Source organism: Podarcis liolepis, assembly GCF_965112155.1.
Source record: "Podarcis liolepis genome assembly, chromosome: 10".
Lineage (NCBI taxonomy): Eukaryota > Metazoa > Chordata > Lepidosauria > Squamata > Lacertidae > Podarcis > Podarcis liolepis.
In genome coordinates this window covers 16692612-16710264 of record NC_139562.1, presented here as the reverse complement: position 1 = coordinate 16710264, position 17653 = coordinate 16692612, and the positions used below count along the sequence as shown (strand labels likewise).

At 45.9% G+C, this 17653-nt stretch overlaps 1 protein-coding gene across 3 annotated transcripts in view; it reads left to right on the top strand.

The window, feature by feature from the left end:
• Nucleotides 1-17653, top strand: part of PTPRO (protein tyrosine phosphatase receptor type O) — a 126560-nt gene that overhangs the window by 55064 nt on the left and 53843 nt on the right. For all 3 annotated transcript variants that reach the window (XM_083461037.1, XM_083461039.1, XM_083461038.1), the window contains exons 2-4: nt 6747-7020; nt 14736-14894; nt 16760-16912. In XM_083461037.1, coding sequence (XP_083317163.1) covers nt 6747-7020; nt 14736-14894; nt 16760-16912 — 586 coding nt within the window. The remainder of the gene's footprint in view (nt 1-6746; nt 7021-14735; nt 14895-16759; nt 16913-17653) is intronic.

Here is a 17653-nt window from a genome sequence, read left to right as displayed (position 1 = left end):
GCATACGGAGCTGGTAGTTTGTGCATATGGATTAGTCTCATGTCAGAACAGATTCCTTGCTGAGGAGACTGTACAGATTTATAGATTTGTCTTAATTGCTTGAATGAATGCTTCACATCTGTAGAACATGCATTTCAAGCATCCAAAGCAGTCTGCAAATGTTACCTTTGTAATCATAAAAAACAGCCCCGTATCGTAGGATAGCATTATTACTCTACTAACGCAGGTGGAGGGGTTGGTGCATGTGTGCCACAATAGCCCCTGTGCTTTTAAGTGAGTGGAGGTGAGATTTGGAACTGGGAATGAGATTATAGTACATTCACTTAGCCAAGATACTAGGGAAAGAACCATCACTCAGTGGAGGAGCGTGCATTTTGGTTATACAGGAGGTCCTGATTAAACCCATAACATCTTCAGTTAAAAAGGTCAAGCAGAAGATATTGGAAAAGACCTCTCTGCCTGGTATCCTGGAGGGCTAATCCTGGTCAGAATCAAGTGGACATTACTGGGCTAACTAGATAAAAGTTACATTCAGGAATTGGGTTTATTAGTTTAGATTTCCTGGTTATACTAATAACATTGATTTCTGTGTTCCTTGTACTGTATACTGCACTACCTGTTGCATTAAGGAACTGTAGGTTTTTGATCAGTATAGTATCATGCTAAATTTTATTTGCACCAATGGCTGTGGTGTGACACAACCATGGATATTATCGGACATGTTGCCCCTCTTTATGCACATGTACAATTCTGTTCCCCCACCAATGAATATGGCAGGAAGCAGCTGTATGACGGATGTACTATATGCTGGAATACTGCCCCAAATTCTGTCCCATGATTTTCTGGGTTAATGGGGATACAAATGGATTTTTTTTCTGGAAGCAATTAACATGGAAATGAGAGCTAAACTTCCACTGCATTTTGTTCACTTTTCAGAAGTGGCTTTTAAAAGGTAAATGTAAAGGGACCCCTGACCATTAGGTCCAGTCGTGGCCGACTCTGGGGTTGCGGCGCTCATCTCACTTTAGTGGCCGAGGGAGCCAGCGTACAGCTTCCGGGTCATGTGGCCAGCATGACGAAGCCGCTTCTGGCGAACCAGAGCAGCGGACGGAAACGTCGTTTACCTTCCCGCCAGAGTGGTACCTATTTATCTACTTGCACTTTGACATGCTTTCGAAGTGCTAGGTTGGCAGGAGCAGGGACCGAGCAACAGGAGCTCACCCTGTTGCAGGGATTCGAACTGCCGACCTTCTGATTGGCAAGTCCTAGGCTCTGTGGTTTAACCCACAGAGCCACCCGCGTCCCTTTAAAGATCACGTAGTATGCGAAAATGATCAAGTAAGGAAATGTTGGGGAGATAGAATAAAGTTCTGTCTGAATGCAGCTGAAGAGTCTGACCTGGTATAAGTCAGTGTTCCAAGTTACTCTAGCATAGTTATTGTATTGAATTAATTGTAAATTTAGGCCACAATGTTTGGTCTGGGTTTCCTGAAAGAGCACATGCTTTAAAAGATTGGTGGGTGGGGTAGGGGGAATTTGTTGGGACATCTTTATTACTTCTGTTCAGTTCTGAACTTCTTGCCCTACCCATTCCTGTGCTGGAATCATGACTCCTGAACTCTGTACCTGTTGCTGAGCCTATTCCATTACTTGCCTGAATAAGATCTCTTTCTTACTTACAAGAGTCTCTGCCTGCGTGTTTTGGGTGGGAGCCAGGACAAATGTGTAGATAGGACCAGTGAATGGAAGAGCAGGCATGGCTGGTGACAGTTTGCCCCCAAGGTTCTCGACGTTTGCAGAGGAAGGTTGTGCAGGGATGTGACCTCTGAAGCACCACTGGAAGTGACAAATTCGCCACCACTTATTGCAGTGGGAAGTCACTGTGAGTCGGGACTGACAGCATCAGTATGGCAAATACACATTTCATTACTTCTGGTCAGCTACCTTCAGGATTTAATTTGCTAGTGTCACAGCTGGAGAGGCTGTTTCACACCTCCAGGGAAATTTGGCAAGACCTGCCTCCTAAACCAAATGATTGCATCTAGCCTCCTTCACGGTTTATTATTACAAGCATGACAAGCCCAAGTCATACCAAAGCCCTCCGAAAAGCTGGGAGCAGACAAAGACCCTCAATGTACTACTACTACCTGTTTGCTTTCTCTCCCTGCAGAAACACATCTCACAAAGATTTGAGGCCCAGCCTCCAAATAGAGTTAAGGCCAGAAGGTGTTTTGGACTACAAGTCCCATCGTCCCGTACTCTTACCTATGCTGACTGGGGATGGGCTGAAAGTTAGTCTGGGGAGCATCAGAGAGGATGCACTTGGCTGGGGAAAGCTGGTTTACACCTTCAGTTTCATGGAAATAAGTGGGGAAACCTAGAATGTGCCATAAAATCTGTGTGCCTCCTCTTTACTTTCATATGTTCTTTCATTGTCAGTGGGTGGGGGAATCTGAACCCCCCTAAACCACAAGAAAAGCCCTGCTGGGTCAGGTTAATGTTTCATCTAGTCCAGCATCCTGCTTTCATAGTAGCTGCCCAGATGTCCATGGGAAGCTGCAAGCAGGACCCAAGCTCAATAACACTCCCCCCTCCTGTAGCTTCCAGCAACTGGTATTCACAACCATTACTGCTTCTGGCTGTACCCCCTATTGGTACATGAAGCAGAAAATAATGTTGCACACCACCCCAATCTCCACAAGCGGCGTGACATGACAATGATGTCAGACGCACTTTAGCCTGGGTTTTCCTTTGGAAATGAGGCTCTACACAGTTGGTGGTTTCTTTATGATATGTGGTTTGTTTACACATATGTGCAACCTGAGAATATGATGGGGACTGCTCAGAGCATTCATATTCCAAGAGGGTCTCTTGCTTCTCCCATAGGCACAGAAGGCTTGGGTCTCAGAACAGAGAAATCAGCCATGCTCTTTGTCTCTTTGTCACAGTCAGCCCATGTGGTGTTGTTTGCCCCACTTCCTCTTCCTTGTATGTGAACCAAGTGAAACTATTCCCCTCTAGCATACATCATCCAAAATCAGTGCTCCCCCCCCCTAAAAATGTTTAAGGGTACTCTCATTTTGACTCAAGAAAATCACTTTTTTATAGTTCAAATTGGGGGTGGGGAATACAGTAAATGGACAAAAGTACAAAGAACATGTATTACCTCACACATTAAACGCTCACTTCCATCTGAGACTCGGGAAAGGAAATGAGGCCGCCATTGGGGGTAGTAATGGAACTGGCAATTCACTGTGCTAGAGTACAGTGGTACCTCGGGTTAAGAACTTAATTCATTCTGGAGGTCTGTTCTTAACCCGAAACTGTTCTTAACCTGAGGTACCACTTTAGCTAATGGGGCCTCCTGCTGCTGCCGCACGATTTCTGTTCTCATCCTGAAGCAAAGTTCTTAACCCAAGGTACTATTTCTGGGTTAGCAGAGTCTGTAACCTGAAGTGTCTGTAACCTGAAGCATCTGTAACCGGAGGTACCACTGTATTTTTTTATTAAAAAAAAGTTTCTTCTCCTGCTGGATTCACAAAATGTTTAGGGGTACACGTACCCCTGCGTACCCCCAGAAAAAAGCACTTTCCAAACTGAAATCCTAAACCCTTATTTGTCTCTGCCCACTAACACACAGCTGGAGGAGGGGCTCCACCCCCCTTTGCTGTCTGCCATTGAACATCCCGATGGCTCATCATTTGATGGGATGCTAGAAGCCTTTGTTCCCCACTCAGCTAGCAACCGCCAGGCTGGCTTGGCTTGTTAACATGGGCTTAATCCAGGGGTCCAGTGTATGGCACAGTTTAACTCTTCAAACATTGATTAATTCCAACTTTTATTGGACCCAGGAATTTAGGGTGTGACTTGCACCCCACAAAGTCATAACAATAAATCAAGGATTGCTAGTGAGTGGCAGAGGCCTAGTGGACTATTTGCATTGCTGCCCATAACAGCCTTTTGTTGCTTTGAATACAAGAGAGGGTAAAAGAGAAGTTGTGTTTGATGAGAAATTTTTCATGAATGGGTAACAGATAGAGATTGCACCTGGTTTCTGAGCACCTGGTTTCTGATTGGTAAGAATGATCTCCAAGAAACCAATCAGGTAGGGGAAGCTTTTATTTGTGGTGAGGCAGTGAATGACTAATATTTGGTGCATTATAGACAAACCTTTGTGATATTTGTTGACTTATTTCGGGGGGAGGGGTGATAGAGGATTAGTCACACTGCTGAAAGATTTTCAGAACTCCTTGTGGAGGGACACCTAACTGGCTGGCTAACATCCACACTCGCTATGTTGCGAAAGGAAAGCCATTTCTGCTGTAGGAGCTGCAGAGCTGAGGCGTTTGAAGTTGCTCTCCTATGAACCATCAAAGGGCAAAGTGATTCAGAGGAGCTGAAAATATCACCTGGTGCTGACTTTTTGAGCAGCCAAGAGGTAGAGATCTAAGCATTGCCATGCCAATTAAATGGGGGGAAGGGCTGGGAGTGATGCTGGAACTTTAAATGTGGTCCCTTTTTCATTATAATTACAGCCGCTGCATTTTGGAATTCCTGCAGACCTGGCGGTTTCCTTTCTGACAGATAGTTTGCAATTAATGAAAGGAAGAGGGTTTTTATTTTCCTTCCAAATCAGCCAAAGAATTGATTTTCTATGTGACAGATGGAGAGAGAGAGAGAGAAAAGGTTAAACTGTTCCATTTTCTTCTGTACACTTGAGTGACAGAGTTGTCTAATATGAAAAGGATTGACGCTTCATAGAAAATAAATTGGGTGAGCAGGAAAGATTTGGGCTTCCTTGTATCTAAAAATGAGTGGATTACCCCTGCTTCTGTTCCTTCATTTTTCTGTGGATTCACTCCACTTCTCCCAAATTCCAGTGTAATTATAGCTTTATGAAGGAGACATGGGTGAAAAATCACTTTTTAAATAATAATAATAATAATAACCCTCAGAGCCACACTATTTGTAAAAGAAGTCACACAGTGGAAACAATGCCCCTGTGCTGGAATCAAACTTTAAAAACTGGGAGGAAAATCCATGGTGGTAGAGGAAACTTATGGCAATATTTTATATATTAGTGTCTGGGAAGGAAGACTGATATTGCCATTTGGGTTCGCCCGTAACACACTTGTAGCTTTAATTTCTATAGATACAGAAATAATTGTTGTATACCAGGGTCCTGAAGCTGAAGTCCCTTCTGTCGGCATCATGCCACATATAGGGTGTGATGTCAGAGATGGAGGGGGGGAATATGTGGCCGGAGGAGGCGAGGAAGCAGGAGGATGATGATTCAGGGCAAGGGGCCAGTTGTTTGTGGGGTTCTGTCTGCATTGAATGCCACTCATGGCCAATTTCAGGGCCACTGCTGCTTTGCTCTGGGGGCTAGCAGTGCTGGCATGCAGAATAATCATGTTGCCATGTTATCGGAAGCACCACAAAAACAATCAGTGTCCAGAGCAGGGGTGGAGGAAGGGGGTGTGGTGGGGGTAGACTGCCCCAGGTGTCTTTGCTGAGGGGGGTGACATTGTTGGGATGTGTCCAAGGAAACAGGGGCAATTGGCAGGCCCCCAGCTGGCTCCAGCCCACCGGCCGGCAGCCAGGCAATCTCTGGTCCTTGGATCAACATGTAACTGCGACTTGAGCTTCAGAAACATTCAGAAGCTGAGCACGCAAGCCAGCAGAGAGAGAAAAACTCATCGCAACAGAAGGGCAGATAGAGGCTGTGTAAAGTGTATTTACAGGTATTTCATTCAGCATCAGGACAAAGGGAAGAACATGTCTTCTCCCCTTCGTGTCCAAGCAAGCAGCATAAGCAAAAGCTATACACACAACGGAAGTTCCCAGCAAGCTGTGCTGGAAGGTAAACAGACATGTGACATACAACAACTCCACACATCTGTTAAGGTAGAACAGAATATCGTAACAGACATTTGGTGTGTCGCCGCCCACGACCTCCAAGCCTACCCCGAGCTGTCGGGAGAAGAGGGGAGCTGCGCCGCTTTGCATATGCTCTGCCGCTGGTCCAGAGACCCCCACATCCCTAGAAGCAGTGCTTAGAATGGCAAGACAAACTCTGCCAGTTTGAAGAAATGGCAAAATTGACAGCAATTATTAGAGGCCACTCAAATCAGAGAATAATTAGAGAGTGGGTTGGAGTGAAGGAATACATGAAAAAATGTGGTTCTGGAATTGAAATATTAATAGAGAATGTGTAAAACGTGCAGGGGTAAGCAAGAAATAATAATAGAATCAATTGAATAATTATTAACAACACAACAAGATGGAAGAAGTAAAATGTTGAGATCACACATGGGTGAAGGGGAGTGGGGGTATATGGGAACCTATAATATCGTTTATAATATAATTTGTTAATTGCGTTGTATTTACATATAGCGAAGGGAAGCCTAGAACAATTAGATATATTTTAATTTAGGTAATCTGTGTAATAAGCTTGTGTTAGAAAATGTATATGGATTTTGAATTTGATGTTTGTAAAATTATTTTGGTTGAAATAATTTTTTTTAATTTTTTTTTAAAAGAACATAATTTTCACCCCGAAGGAAAAAATGCCAAAATTGGGAGGGGGTGTTTCCTCTCCCATCCTGATCCTCTCTTTCTTGATCTGACCATTATTAAAACCTTCCTAAGCACGATCCCCGCCTCTTCTCAGCTGGCGGCAGACAAACTGCAGCACCTGCTGAACGGCGTTTGCCAATGCGTTTCTTTTGCTTATTCACTTGCAGAATGCGGCGCCTTTCCACGTGGCAGTGCGAGACGACAACTGCATCGCCGTTTCCCTCGAAGCAGCGGACGTGGTGAGCTTGTCCTCGGTGTACGTTGTCAAAATCACCGGCGAATCTAAGAACTATTTTTTCCAGTTTGACGAATTCAACAGCACTTTACCTGCTCCTGTGGTTTTCAATGCCTCGTACCATGGCCTTTATTACATAGTGACTCTGGTTGTGGTGAGCGCAAACATGGTTTCCAAGCCAGCGAGATCAATCACGGTGTTAACCAGTAAGTAACTTTTAAAAATCAAAGTGAACGCGTTTGAAACTTGGGCACTATGCCTTTTTGCAGTTTATTGGTGCCAGACATGGAATGGAGAGAGGAGCCAGTGAGGTGCAGTGGTTTAAGTGTTGGACCAGGGTTCAAATACCCACTCAGTCATGAAGTTCACAGGGATATTGTCAGGGAACTGACATCAGAGCAAGAGGCGAAGGGGAGGCTCCCAGATTCTGCGGGCGAAGGACCCAGCACCAGGGGGAGAAGCAGCTCGGTAGAGGAGGAAGGAAATCAGCGCAACACCAGGGATAAAGGGGGGCAAATGGGGGAAGCGGAGGGAGAGCTCCGGGATTCTTCTCTGGAGATCAGTGAGGAGAGCACAGGCCCTCCACTACCCACGCCCTCCCTGCGCAGAAGACTCCCGCACAGTGAGAGAAGGAGGCGACTGGGAGTCAGACAGCTTTTATGCTGGAAAAGGTTTAAGAAACGCCCACAGACAGATTCTGCCAGTGACTGAGACAGCCACACGGAGATGGGCTGTGCAGTCCGAATGGTTTAACCAAGGCAATTAAGCCTAGAGAGGCGGCAGTTTACGCACGAGTAACTCATACCCATTACAGACATCTTGGGCTGGTCACTGCCCTTCAGCCTATCCTCCCTCACAGGGTTCTTGCGGGGATTAAATGAGGGGGAGAACCATATGTGCCCCTTTGAGCTATTTGGAGAAAAAGATGGAATATGAATGCGATCAATTAATAAGAGGCAGGCATCCCAAGAAGGAAAATTCACAGCACATCCTGAGAGCCAGCTACCATGAATATCACAACTGAAATAATAATAGACCTACCAGTCTGCCTTCCTTATGCCTCTGCGTTTTCTGAATCCATGGCCATTCATGCATTTGATTCTAGGGTGGCTTACCTGTGTCTTTTGGGGTGTTGCTGGACTTCAACTCCCATCAGCCCCGGCCAGGAGGGGCACTAGTCAGAGATGTAGTCCCTCAACATTGGTAGAGCCACAGTTTAGCCACCCCTGGCTAGTGATCCATTTGGTCCCCACCCCCTGGACTGGGGTTGCTATTTACATATGTAGATGCCAATGTCACCTTCCATCTCTAGGCAAAGAGGAGCTAGGGAATTCTGCTCTGGAGGGCAGGACCTGTGCCAATGACATCAAGTTACAGGAAAGGAGATTCTGACAACACCAGGAAAAGCTTTCTGACAGTAAGAGTTGTTTGACATTGGAACAGACACCCTAGGGAGGTTGTGGACTCCCTTCCTTGGAGGTTTTTAAGCAGATGGTTGGGTGGCCATTTGTCATGGGTGCTTTAGTTGCGATTCCGACACCCTTGGGTCTCTTCCAACATTATAATTCTATGATTCTGGGGCTGAGGAAGGATCACAGGGGTAACACAGTGCCTGGATTTGATTCCTCTTCCCTCCCCATCCCTTTCACCTTGTGTGCCATGTGGTTTGTTTGTTTTTTCGATCGTAAGGCTATGGGCAGGGACTGTTGTGTTTCAACCGATTGCATGCAAGTTTCTCCTGCTAGCCTTTTTTTTCTGCTTAAGAGTGCAAGCTCGCCAAATAAATAATTAAATGAAATAAATAAGAAACGCCCCACCCCCTTCAGTCTGGACCTGGATTCCCCCACATGCCTGCCTGCTATTTATTAAACAAAAGCCACGCGCCCTGGAGTCAAACACGTCTAGTTTGGCCCACAGATGGAGAGAAAGCGGTGACAGGAGTAGAAAAATCCTGGCGGAAGACGGTTTGAAAAGACACGAGGAATGAGAAGGGGAAGGCGGTAGGGTTTTCCCAGTGTTCGCCGACACTCGGCGGTTAAAACACCACCTTCTTTATATTGCGATCCTTAATTACCATTGTTGTCAACGGCAACCTGTGCGGCAGTCGAAACTCGCCGCGCCATATGGCTCCCTGTCTGCTAAAGATCACTGGCGTATGGAGACCATATGAGAGCATATTGGCAGAGCGCATGCCTAATTGCGGCTGGGCCTTACAGACTGGCGTGCCACTTCGATCCAGGCGGGCGTCGTGCTCCCAGCCCATCCGCCGGTGTCGGCTGCCGTGGGACACAGCAAACGAGGCCCCCAAAGAGGCCTCACTCTGCGAAATAAGCATCACCGAAGCAATTGGTCCCTTAGTTGTCCTTTGACATTTCACCACAGTTCCTCGGGGCCTATTGATGTTTGCAGGAGAGCTGCTCATCACTGTCACATCTCTCTTCAGGGAAAGAGCGCACAAGTCTTCAGAACAATGGCTTGAATGTCAGCCTAATATGCATGAGGCTGGCGCTTTCCTTCTTAGGAGTCGCATGGGCATCTGGTACATGCTATCTTCAACTACCTTCACTATGAGTCGAGATAGATCCTGTTCACATTTTTCTTGGGTGTTAATGCAGGGTGCGTGGAAATTGCTCAGAATAGAGTCCTAGAAATGTAGAGTTGGAAGGGACCACGATTGTCATCTAGTAAAACCTGCAATCTGGGCGGCTTCCAACAAAACACTAAAATACAATAACCTATTAAACATTAAAAGCTTTCTTAAACAGGGCTGCCTTCAGATGTCTTCTAAAAGTCTGGTAGTTGTTGTTCTCTTTGACATCTGGTGGGAGGGCGTTCCACAGGGCGGGTGCCACTACCGAGAAGGCCCTCTGCCTGGTTCCCTGTAACTTGGCTTTTCATAGCAAGGGAACTTCCAGAAGGCCCTCAGCACTGGACCTCAGTGTCCAGGCAGAATGATGGGGGTGGAGATGCTCCTTCAGGTATACTGGACCGCGGCCGTTTAGGGCTTTAAAGGTCAGCACCAACACTTTGAATTTCTATGTACAGGTGCCCTTGTGTAAAGGATTGGTGCAACAGACATAGGATGCCATGCCTCTCACCTTGGCAGGGGAGAGTGTGACCAGGTGACTTGAGGGTCTGCTCCATCTGCTGTCCAGGGGCTCGCTGTTGATGACAGGCAGTTCTGACGCCCTTACCTGCTCTCCCTTTTTAAAGGTTTATTTCTCTTTAAACTGGGCTCACACCAGACAGCCCTTCAAATGGAGGGCTCCCACAAGTAAAAGCCACAGGACTGCCCTAGCTGGCAGCCAGCTTGAGTGTTATGTAGCATAGTGAGAGACGAGAGAGAGAGAGAGAGAGAGAGAGAGAGAGAGAGAGAGAATATATGTTCTTTCCATCCCAATTGCTTCTTGCTGAAGTCTCCCTCCTACCCCCAGGTTTCAGTCAGCACTACAAAGCTCCTTTCCAGGCTGGCTGGTTCCCAGGGGGGAGGAAGCACTCTTATTAGGGTCTGGGGAGACACTGTTCTATTTTGATCTCTCCCCCCCCCCGCCCCATGTGCATATGAGGAACTCTAAGAAAATAAAATACCTAGGGAAAGTTCCTCTATTTATTCCCAATAATTAAAATTTGACTAGGCACTGGATTCTTAATTATCTGCTCTCTCTGCAATGCCTTAGAGAGGTGGGGAAGCAATATTAGTGGAGCCTAACAGAAGTTGTGCTCAGAGCAATACCATAGCATACCTTCGCCAGTACCAAACCGTACGTTTAATGAAAACATCTTGCCATATAATAGTAATTTTTGGAAGTCCAGAGACCCATCCTTTGTCAATTAAAACACACAATAAAACACTCCCGTCGAAACAACTCGGTAATCAAATCAGGTTGGCAGATTAAAAGAATGTCCTTGCAAATATCCCATGAGCTGTGGGATAATTTGTAGTAGCTTGGCAAAGATTTCTGTTATCTAGTGGTTCAGTGATAGCAAGAACAAAAAGGGTTATTGTTGGTTTTTTTAAAAATGAAACACATTAAGTTAGGTATTCCTAACTCAAGTGTAGAGTTGGACTTGCATATGCAGTTCCCCCCTGTGTATGAATAATGAGGTACAGGAGGTCATTGGATCTATTCGCCCATCCCCAAATTCACCATTTTGCATTCAGCTCCACCTCACCTGTTATTTTGCACCTGCCTCCAGCTGGTGGATCTCAAGCTTCTCTGAAGATACGAAGAACATTCAGCCAGCCTAAAGATTGCCCATGCAATTTTGGTTTCCATAAGGCAGTGAAAACCACTGTACTATGTGCTCCAAAGTCTGCTTACTCCAAGTTTGTTGTGCATGAAGTCAAATGTGACACCCAGCTCAGAGGTGGAGAATGTGCTTCAGCTGAAGAAGCTTCAGCTTCTGTCTCTGACATCTCTGGTTAAATGGGAGAGGCCCTTGCCTCACATCCTGGAGAACCACTGCCAGTCAGAGTAGGCATTATTGATCCAGGTGGACAAGTTGCCTAACGAGGTATAAGACATCTTCCTCTGAGAGCATGGAGGTTGCAGCCAAGCCTGTGAATTGGCTTTAGGCATCAAGGAAGAAAATCCCCAGATTTATTTTTCTTTGAATGAAATCTGCAGCATGAATCTCGGCCAATTTTATTGATGCTTTCAAGATACTGTTTTCGTTTTGGGAAAGCAATTTAAAACTTTGCTACTAAAACAACATGCTTGCATCATCGCTCTTTCTCCATCTAGAGGCTTAGGTTTTAAGGCAAGCCTAATAATATAGTCGAGTCTGGGTCAGATCAATGCAATTTATTTCTTTTTTCGTTCTTTTCCTTCCCCCCTCCTCTCAGCTCTGTATTGATCTTGCTCCTTGTCACAGAGCTGATCACACTGAGAGAATAAAAATGATATGTTTATGAGAAGGGGAATAGCAGCCTGCTGTAAATACACTTCTTCCTCTCTTTGGGAAGAGTTGGAAAACAAATGTATTCTTCAACTGGGATATTGACTGGAGCGAACCACCAGTGTGATGGAATACATAGTTTTGGACACAGATTGCAAAGGTGGTTGCAAAGAGAATATTGCAGGCCTAGGGAGCCTGTGGCCCTCCAGATGTTGTTGGAGTCAACTACAACTCCCATCAGGCCTAACCAGTATGGGCAGTGGTCAGGGATGATGGGAGCTGGGGTCCAGTAACATCTGGAGGGCCACATGTTCCCCATCCTTGAGCTGTAGGATAACTCCCAAGTATGACTCTACCCATTCTTCCTTGATGCTTCTTAAAAGACTCCCCTCATTCTACTTCATGTCTAGAACCCCTTGTTTGAATTCAGTGCAAACCTCAGTGGCTCATAGTGCTCACCTAAAGTAATAGGCGAGCACTGCAAAATCCCCAAATCCTTCTCCATTTCAGATTAAAAATCCAAGCCGGAGAAGAATTCCTGGCTTAATTCACTTGCTACGCACCCAGTCCTAAAGAGAACTTTGCATGGCTAGGACTTCTCCTTCTGGGATCTCTCCTAGCCATACAGAGCTACAAAATACCTCCATAGCTGTGGAAGCTGTTGATGTGAGGGGAGCTTAGCCCATGAAGGACCCTTGAGATAAGAGAGTCACCTGTGGTGGGTGAGTTTTCCCCACCAAACCGATCACTTTTCCCCCATTGTGTGCCATCTCTGTTTTCTGTTGGCTTGTAAATGAGTTGACCCATCACCCCAATCTGTGTTTGGAGGGAGGTGATTTCCAAGCCAATTTGATCTGAGCCATTAGCTGTTGGCCCAGTTCTGCTCCAATGTGTCACCGTCACTCTTTACCTCTTGGTGCTTGTGATTGGAAATGTAGCCTCTTGATTGCAACGGTTCATTATTAATTGTTGTCAGTCTGTCTTCCAATGCACTGATAAAATGGGAGAAGAGGTAATAGGGGTTAATTCAGCAAATCCCTCCTTTGGCCCTTTTGTCTGCCCTGATTCCTCACCCAAAGCAGCATAAGCAAGCAGTACTATTGCAAAGGAAGAATGGGAGAAAGGAGCTGTTTGTCAGGGTCCAGCAGAGTTTAACAGTACAGTACGAACAGCCCAGCGATCAGGCTCCAAAGTAACCTCTGGCAGTCAAGGCACCAGAGGCAGACTGCATGGGCTAAGTTGGCCAGGATCAGGCCTTGTTTCGCACCTTCTCTCATAGACCAGTTGCTCAGACTACAGAATCAAATTTAGGAAAGTTCTTGTATAGTGCCTTTCAAATATAGACTAATGGAACTGTAGAGTTGGGAGGGACCCCCGTGCATTTATAAAGAAGCACACTATCTCCTGGGCTGCAGTACAACAACCACAACAAAACCAGGTCTAGCCTCCTCCTCTGATATTGGGGGTCTTACATCTGATGAAGTAGGGTCCGCTGGCTTGAAAACTGATGCCATTAAAGCAACCTTTCAGTGCCGCAAGGGTCTTGTTGCTTTTGCTGAAGCACATTAACACGGCTGCTCTTCTGGAAATCGACCTTGAACAGTGAGTGCGTAGGGTACTTAGCTACTGAGATATTTCCAAAAGACGCAATGTTGAATGCAGCATCTCCAAATGCTATTCATTAATCCATGTTGATTTGCTGGCTGCAGCTAGAAAGAAAACAGAAGAAGGGAGAGCTTAATGATGCCTCCCACTTGATCTAATCATCACTTAATTAAATCAAAAGATCAGGGCCAAAATAAAATTGTAATAAAAATGAATACCAAGCTTGCATTCCTCATCTGATTTCTTCTGGGAAGAAGTAACAGGGTAATGCAATCGCTCAGTCTATAAAGTTGCCGTAATTAGAAAATTGTAATGTGGTTATGGCATAGGGAGGCTTCATCAGGCAGAAAGTCATGAAGGATAGCTAAGCCCCATGTGCCTTCAGACCATAGTAGAGGCAAGCTGAATCCAGGAGGAGTCCCAAGGCAGACCATCATGCCTGATCCTACCTAGAAAATTGTCTGAACCTAACCCTGTCCAAAGGTTTCACTGCATCGGTTACTATATAATTTGCCTTTCCTCTGAAGACATCAAGGCAGTGTACGTGGTTCATCCTGACCCAAATTTTATCCTCACAACATCCCTGTGGGGTTTGTCAGGCTGAGGGAGTACAGGCCCAAGGTCTTCTGGTAAGTTTCACGGCTGGGTAGGGATATGCACCAGTTCTAGTAAAACACTCTAACCACTATACCATGCTGTCATTATGTTGCAAAATGTCAGTTGAAACATGGCTCTTGCAATTCACACCTCTGAATTTGGTGAATAATATGTACAAAGCTGCATTTATGAGGGGAAAGTGTGCAAAAATATATTAGGGGGAACTTGCTGTGTATATTAGACCAAACTGCAGACCGAAACATCAATATTAGGAGAGTTTTCTTAAAGGCATTTTTTGTTGTTGTTGTTGCTGCAAACTATTGTGAAAATGTGGCAAAGTGAATTTAAGACTGAAAATGTGAGAGGTGGTGATAAACTGAAATTGGCAGACTTGTCCATCCCTACCTGGTGTGATGGAAAATTAGAGGCATTGGGGGAAATTAAAATAGAGGCTTTCCCACATCCAGTTCCTGGAGCTCTTCTGAATGCTGGGATGCCACATTTGAGAGATGTCCCATTGCAGCATCAGGTGTGTGCCATGCTGGGGGGCACTGGGACCTCAAGAGCTGCCCAAGGGTGCCACATGCTGGTCACTGCAGGCAATGGAACAATTCACACATTTACCTTTTACACACTGAGAAATTAAGTAATTTATTTGCATGTACGACTAAGACCCCAAGTCACTGCAAAATTTTCATCTCTTTCTAAAAGTATAACCTGATTATCTTGAGAACTAAAATGCTTTCTTTCTTTCTTTCTTTCTTTCTTTCTTTCTTTCTTTCTTTCTTTCTCTCTCTCTCTCTCTCTCTCTCTCTTTCAGAACCTCTACCTGTAACCAGCGTTTCCATCTATGACTATAAACCATCACCAGAAACTGGGGTGCTGTTTGAGATCCAGTATCCAGAGAAGTACAATGTTTTCACTCGTGTGAATATAAGCTACTGGGAAGGGAAAGACTATAGGACCATGTTATATAAAGGTAGGTGGAATCTTAAACAATGGTAGTTGAGGTCAGAGCCAAAAATGAGGAGACAGAGGCAGGACAGCCCCTTTTTCTCTCCCTCTCTTTTTGATACCTCTCCCTTGCTTCTCTGCCTCCCTGTCTTCCTCCGCCACTCAACAGACTGTCAGGAGAATGACAGATTATTCTAGTTAGAAGTCTGAGCAGATCACTTGCAGGGAGCTTTCATGCTGCCTGCCTACACCCTTCTCTGTTCCACCAACAACTCCCAGCCCTTTCTGTCCCTGGGCCCTGTATGCTGACCTTGTCTCAAACCTTTGGGCAAGTTAGAATGTTTATAGTCATTCCATGGCACCTCAGCAGCTGATCCAATGGTCAGGGAGATCTCCTTTCAATATGATGCAACGTAAATACAGAAGTATCTTGTTTTGCCCAGATACTCATCACCTACTGAAGGTGTGAAGTTCACATGAAGCTGGAAGTAAGGGGCAATTCACAAAGCCAGCCATTTCATTAGCTGATTATCCTGTTGTGATGGCATTATTGCTTTATGTCAAGACCTGGGGGATAAAGTTCCTGCTAATGGCGTCATTGAACAAATACTCCCCCTACAGACCATTCTTCTTACTACCCATTACATTAGCTTGATGATCAAGATCAAAAACAGGCATAGGCAAACTCCGACCCACCAGATGTTTGGGACTACAATTCCCATCATCCCTCGCTAACAGGACCAGTGGTCATGGATTATGGGAACTGTAGTCCCAAACATCTGGAGGGCCGGAGTTTGCCTATGCCTGATCAAGAACATCCTTTGCATGCTGAAGGTCCCAGATTCAACCCCCAACATCTCTAGGTAGGAATTGTCCCCTGCCTGAAGCCCTGGAGAGCTGCAACCAATCAGCATCAACGGTATTGAATAAGATGGGCCAATGGTCTGTCTCGGTGTAAGGCAACTTCCTATTTTCCTAAGCAAGAATCGTTTTCTGTCTTTTGTTCAGCTGAATAGCTGAAGAAGCTGGAAGGTTACTATTAATTATTATGGGTCATTATTTGGGGGAGGCATGGAGCTCTGTGCTAGAGCATTTGCTGAATACGCAGAAGGTCCCAGGATCAACATCTCCAGGTAGGGTAGAGAAAGACCCATATCCAAAACTGTGGAAAGCTGGTGCCAGTCAGTCCATAGGGAACACTGAGGTACGAAGCAGATAAGTCACCTAAATAATAATTGCTGTGAATGGGGGGGGGAGTAGATTGCAGACATGGGGGGCAGCATTGATTCAGAATAGGACCATACCATGGTGCGGGGATTGGGGGCTTTAACACTTTGCCCCTCCCCACTGTAAAGAAACCCCCACAACTTTGCATCTTCGGTTTGCTCCTTGCAAGTTTTGCCCCTTGGCAATTTGTTAGGAATGAAGAAGCTTATATCATCCGTTCCTCGAAATGTTTCATGTCACACCGTACATAATAATAATAATTTATTATTTATACCCCACCCATCTGGCTGGGTTTCCCCAGCCACTCTGGACGGCTTCCAACAGCATATTAAAATACAATAACCTATTAAACATTAAAAGCTTCCCTAAACAGGGCTGCCTTCAGATGTCTTCTAAAAGTCTGGTAGTTGTCTGGTATGTTGCCACTTGCAATTCCTTTGCCTACTCCCATGTTTATTTTCCTGGGTCTTGCTTCTAAGTACTTTTGACAGCCAGGAAGAAAAGGGTGGAGGCACGGAGTGGGGGCAGGAGTGTAGAAATGTTGTTGAATGCACACATATCCCGTATCTCTGAGACTGTGCCAAGCAATATCTTTCTCCTTAAGACTGTGACGTCGGGTCTTCTGGCTCATGTAATCCGTGCCATTTGTTCACCATCCTGCAGATTTCTTTAAAGGCAAAACTGTTTTCAACCACTGGCTGCCGGGAATATGTTACAGCAACATCACGTTTCAGCTGGTGTCTGAAGCGACGTTCAGCAAAAGCACCCTGGTGGAATACAGTGGGGTGAAACACGAAGCAAAGCAACACCGAACAGGTAGGACAAGTGTGTTGTGTGCACATTGCGTGGACAGGCGGAGTCCCCCAAACCCTGGGCGCCCCCCCTCATGTGGAATAATGACTCAAGACAACGTGCTATGGGATTAAATTGGCCACAGCTTTATTATATTTCAGATGTGGGTAGACCTTGGCTCAGGCATTGGGCATTTATCCCTCCCCAGTCCCCAGCCAGGGATCTAGGGAACATCAGGGTTATCCAGTGTGTGTGGGGGGGGATGGGCTGGCTCTGGAGAACATATGTTCAAGCAGAGATAGCCACCCCCGTTACGCCGCCGTCACAGGGGAGAGCAATGACAACCTCTCAGCGTACGGTCAAAGCCTCCCCTCAGAAACCCCTTTAACGGGGAACCCTGGTATCGCCGCCGCAAAGAGGAAGGGGGTGTGGGTTACCACTGCACGCCCCTCCCCCCATTCAGGAAGATAGACTAAAGGATTCCGCCCAAGGCCTGATACCGCCAAAGTTGTGACCTTTTGCTACGGGAAAGGCAAAACCTGCCAATGCAGGGGAATTCCTTTCCGGCCCTTCAACAGCGACCTTGACGTAGCAGCGCCGGCATACCTGTGAAGAAAAGGTTAACCTGCAAAAGAAGTCTTAACTGAGGGTGGGTCAGGTGGGAGAAGCTCTGGAGCTAACTGAGGATTCCCAGGTAAGATCCTCCCTCTATTGTGTGGGCAGGGTGGTCCCTCCCCCTACCTGGCCTGGTCTCCTTGGCAACGC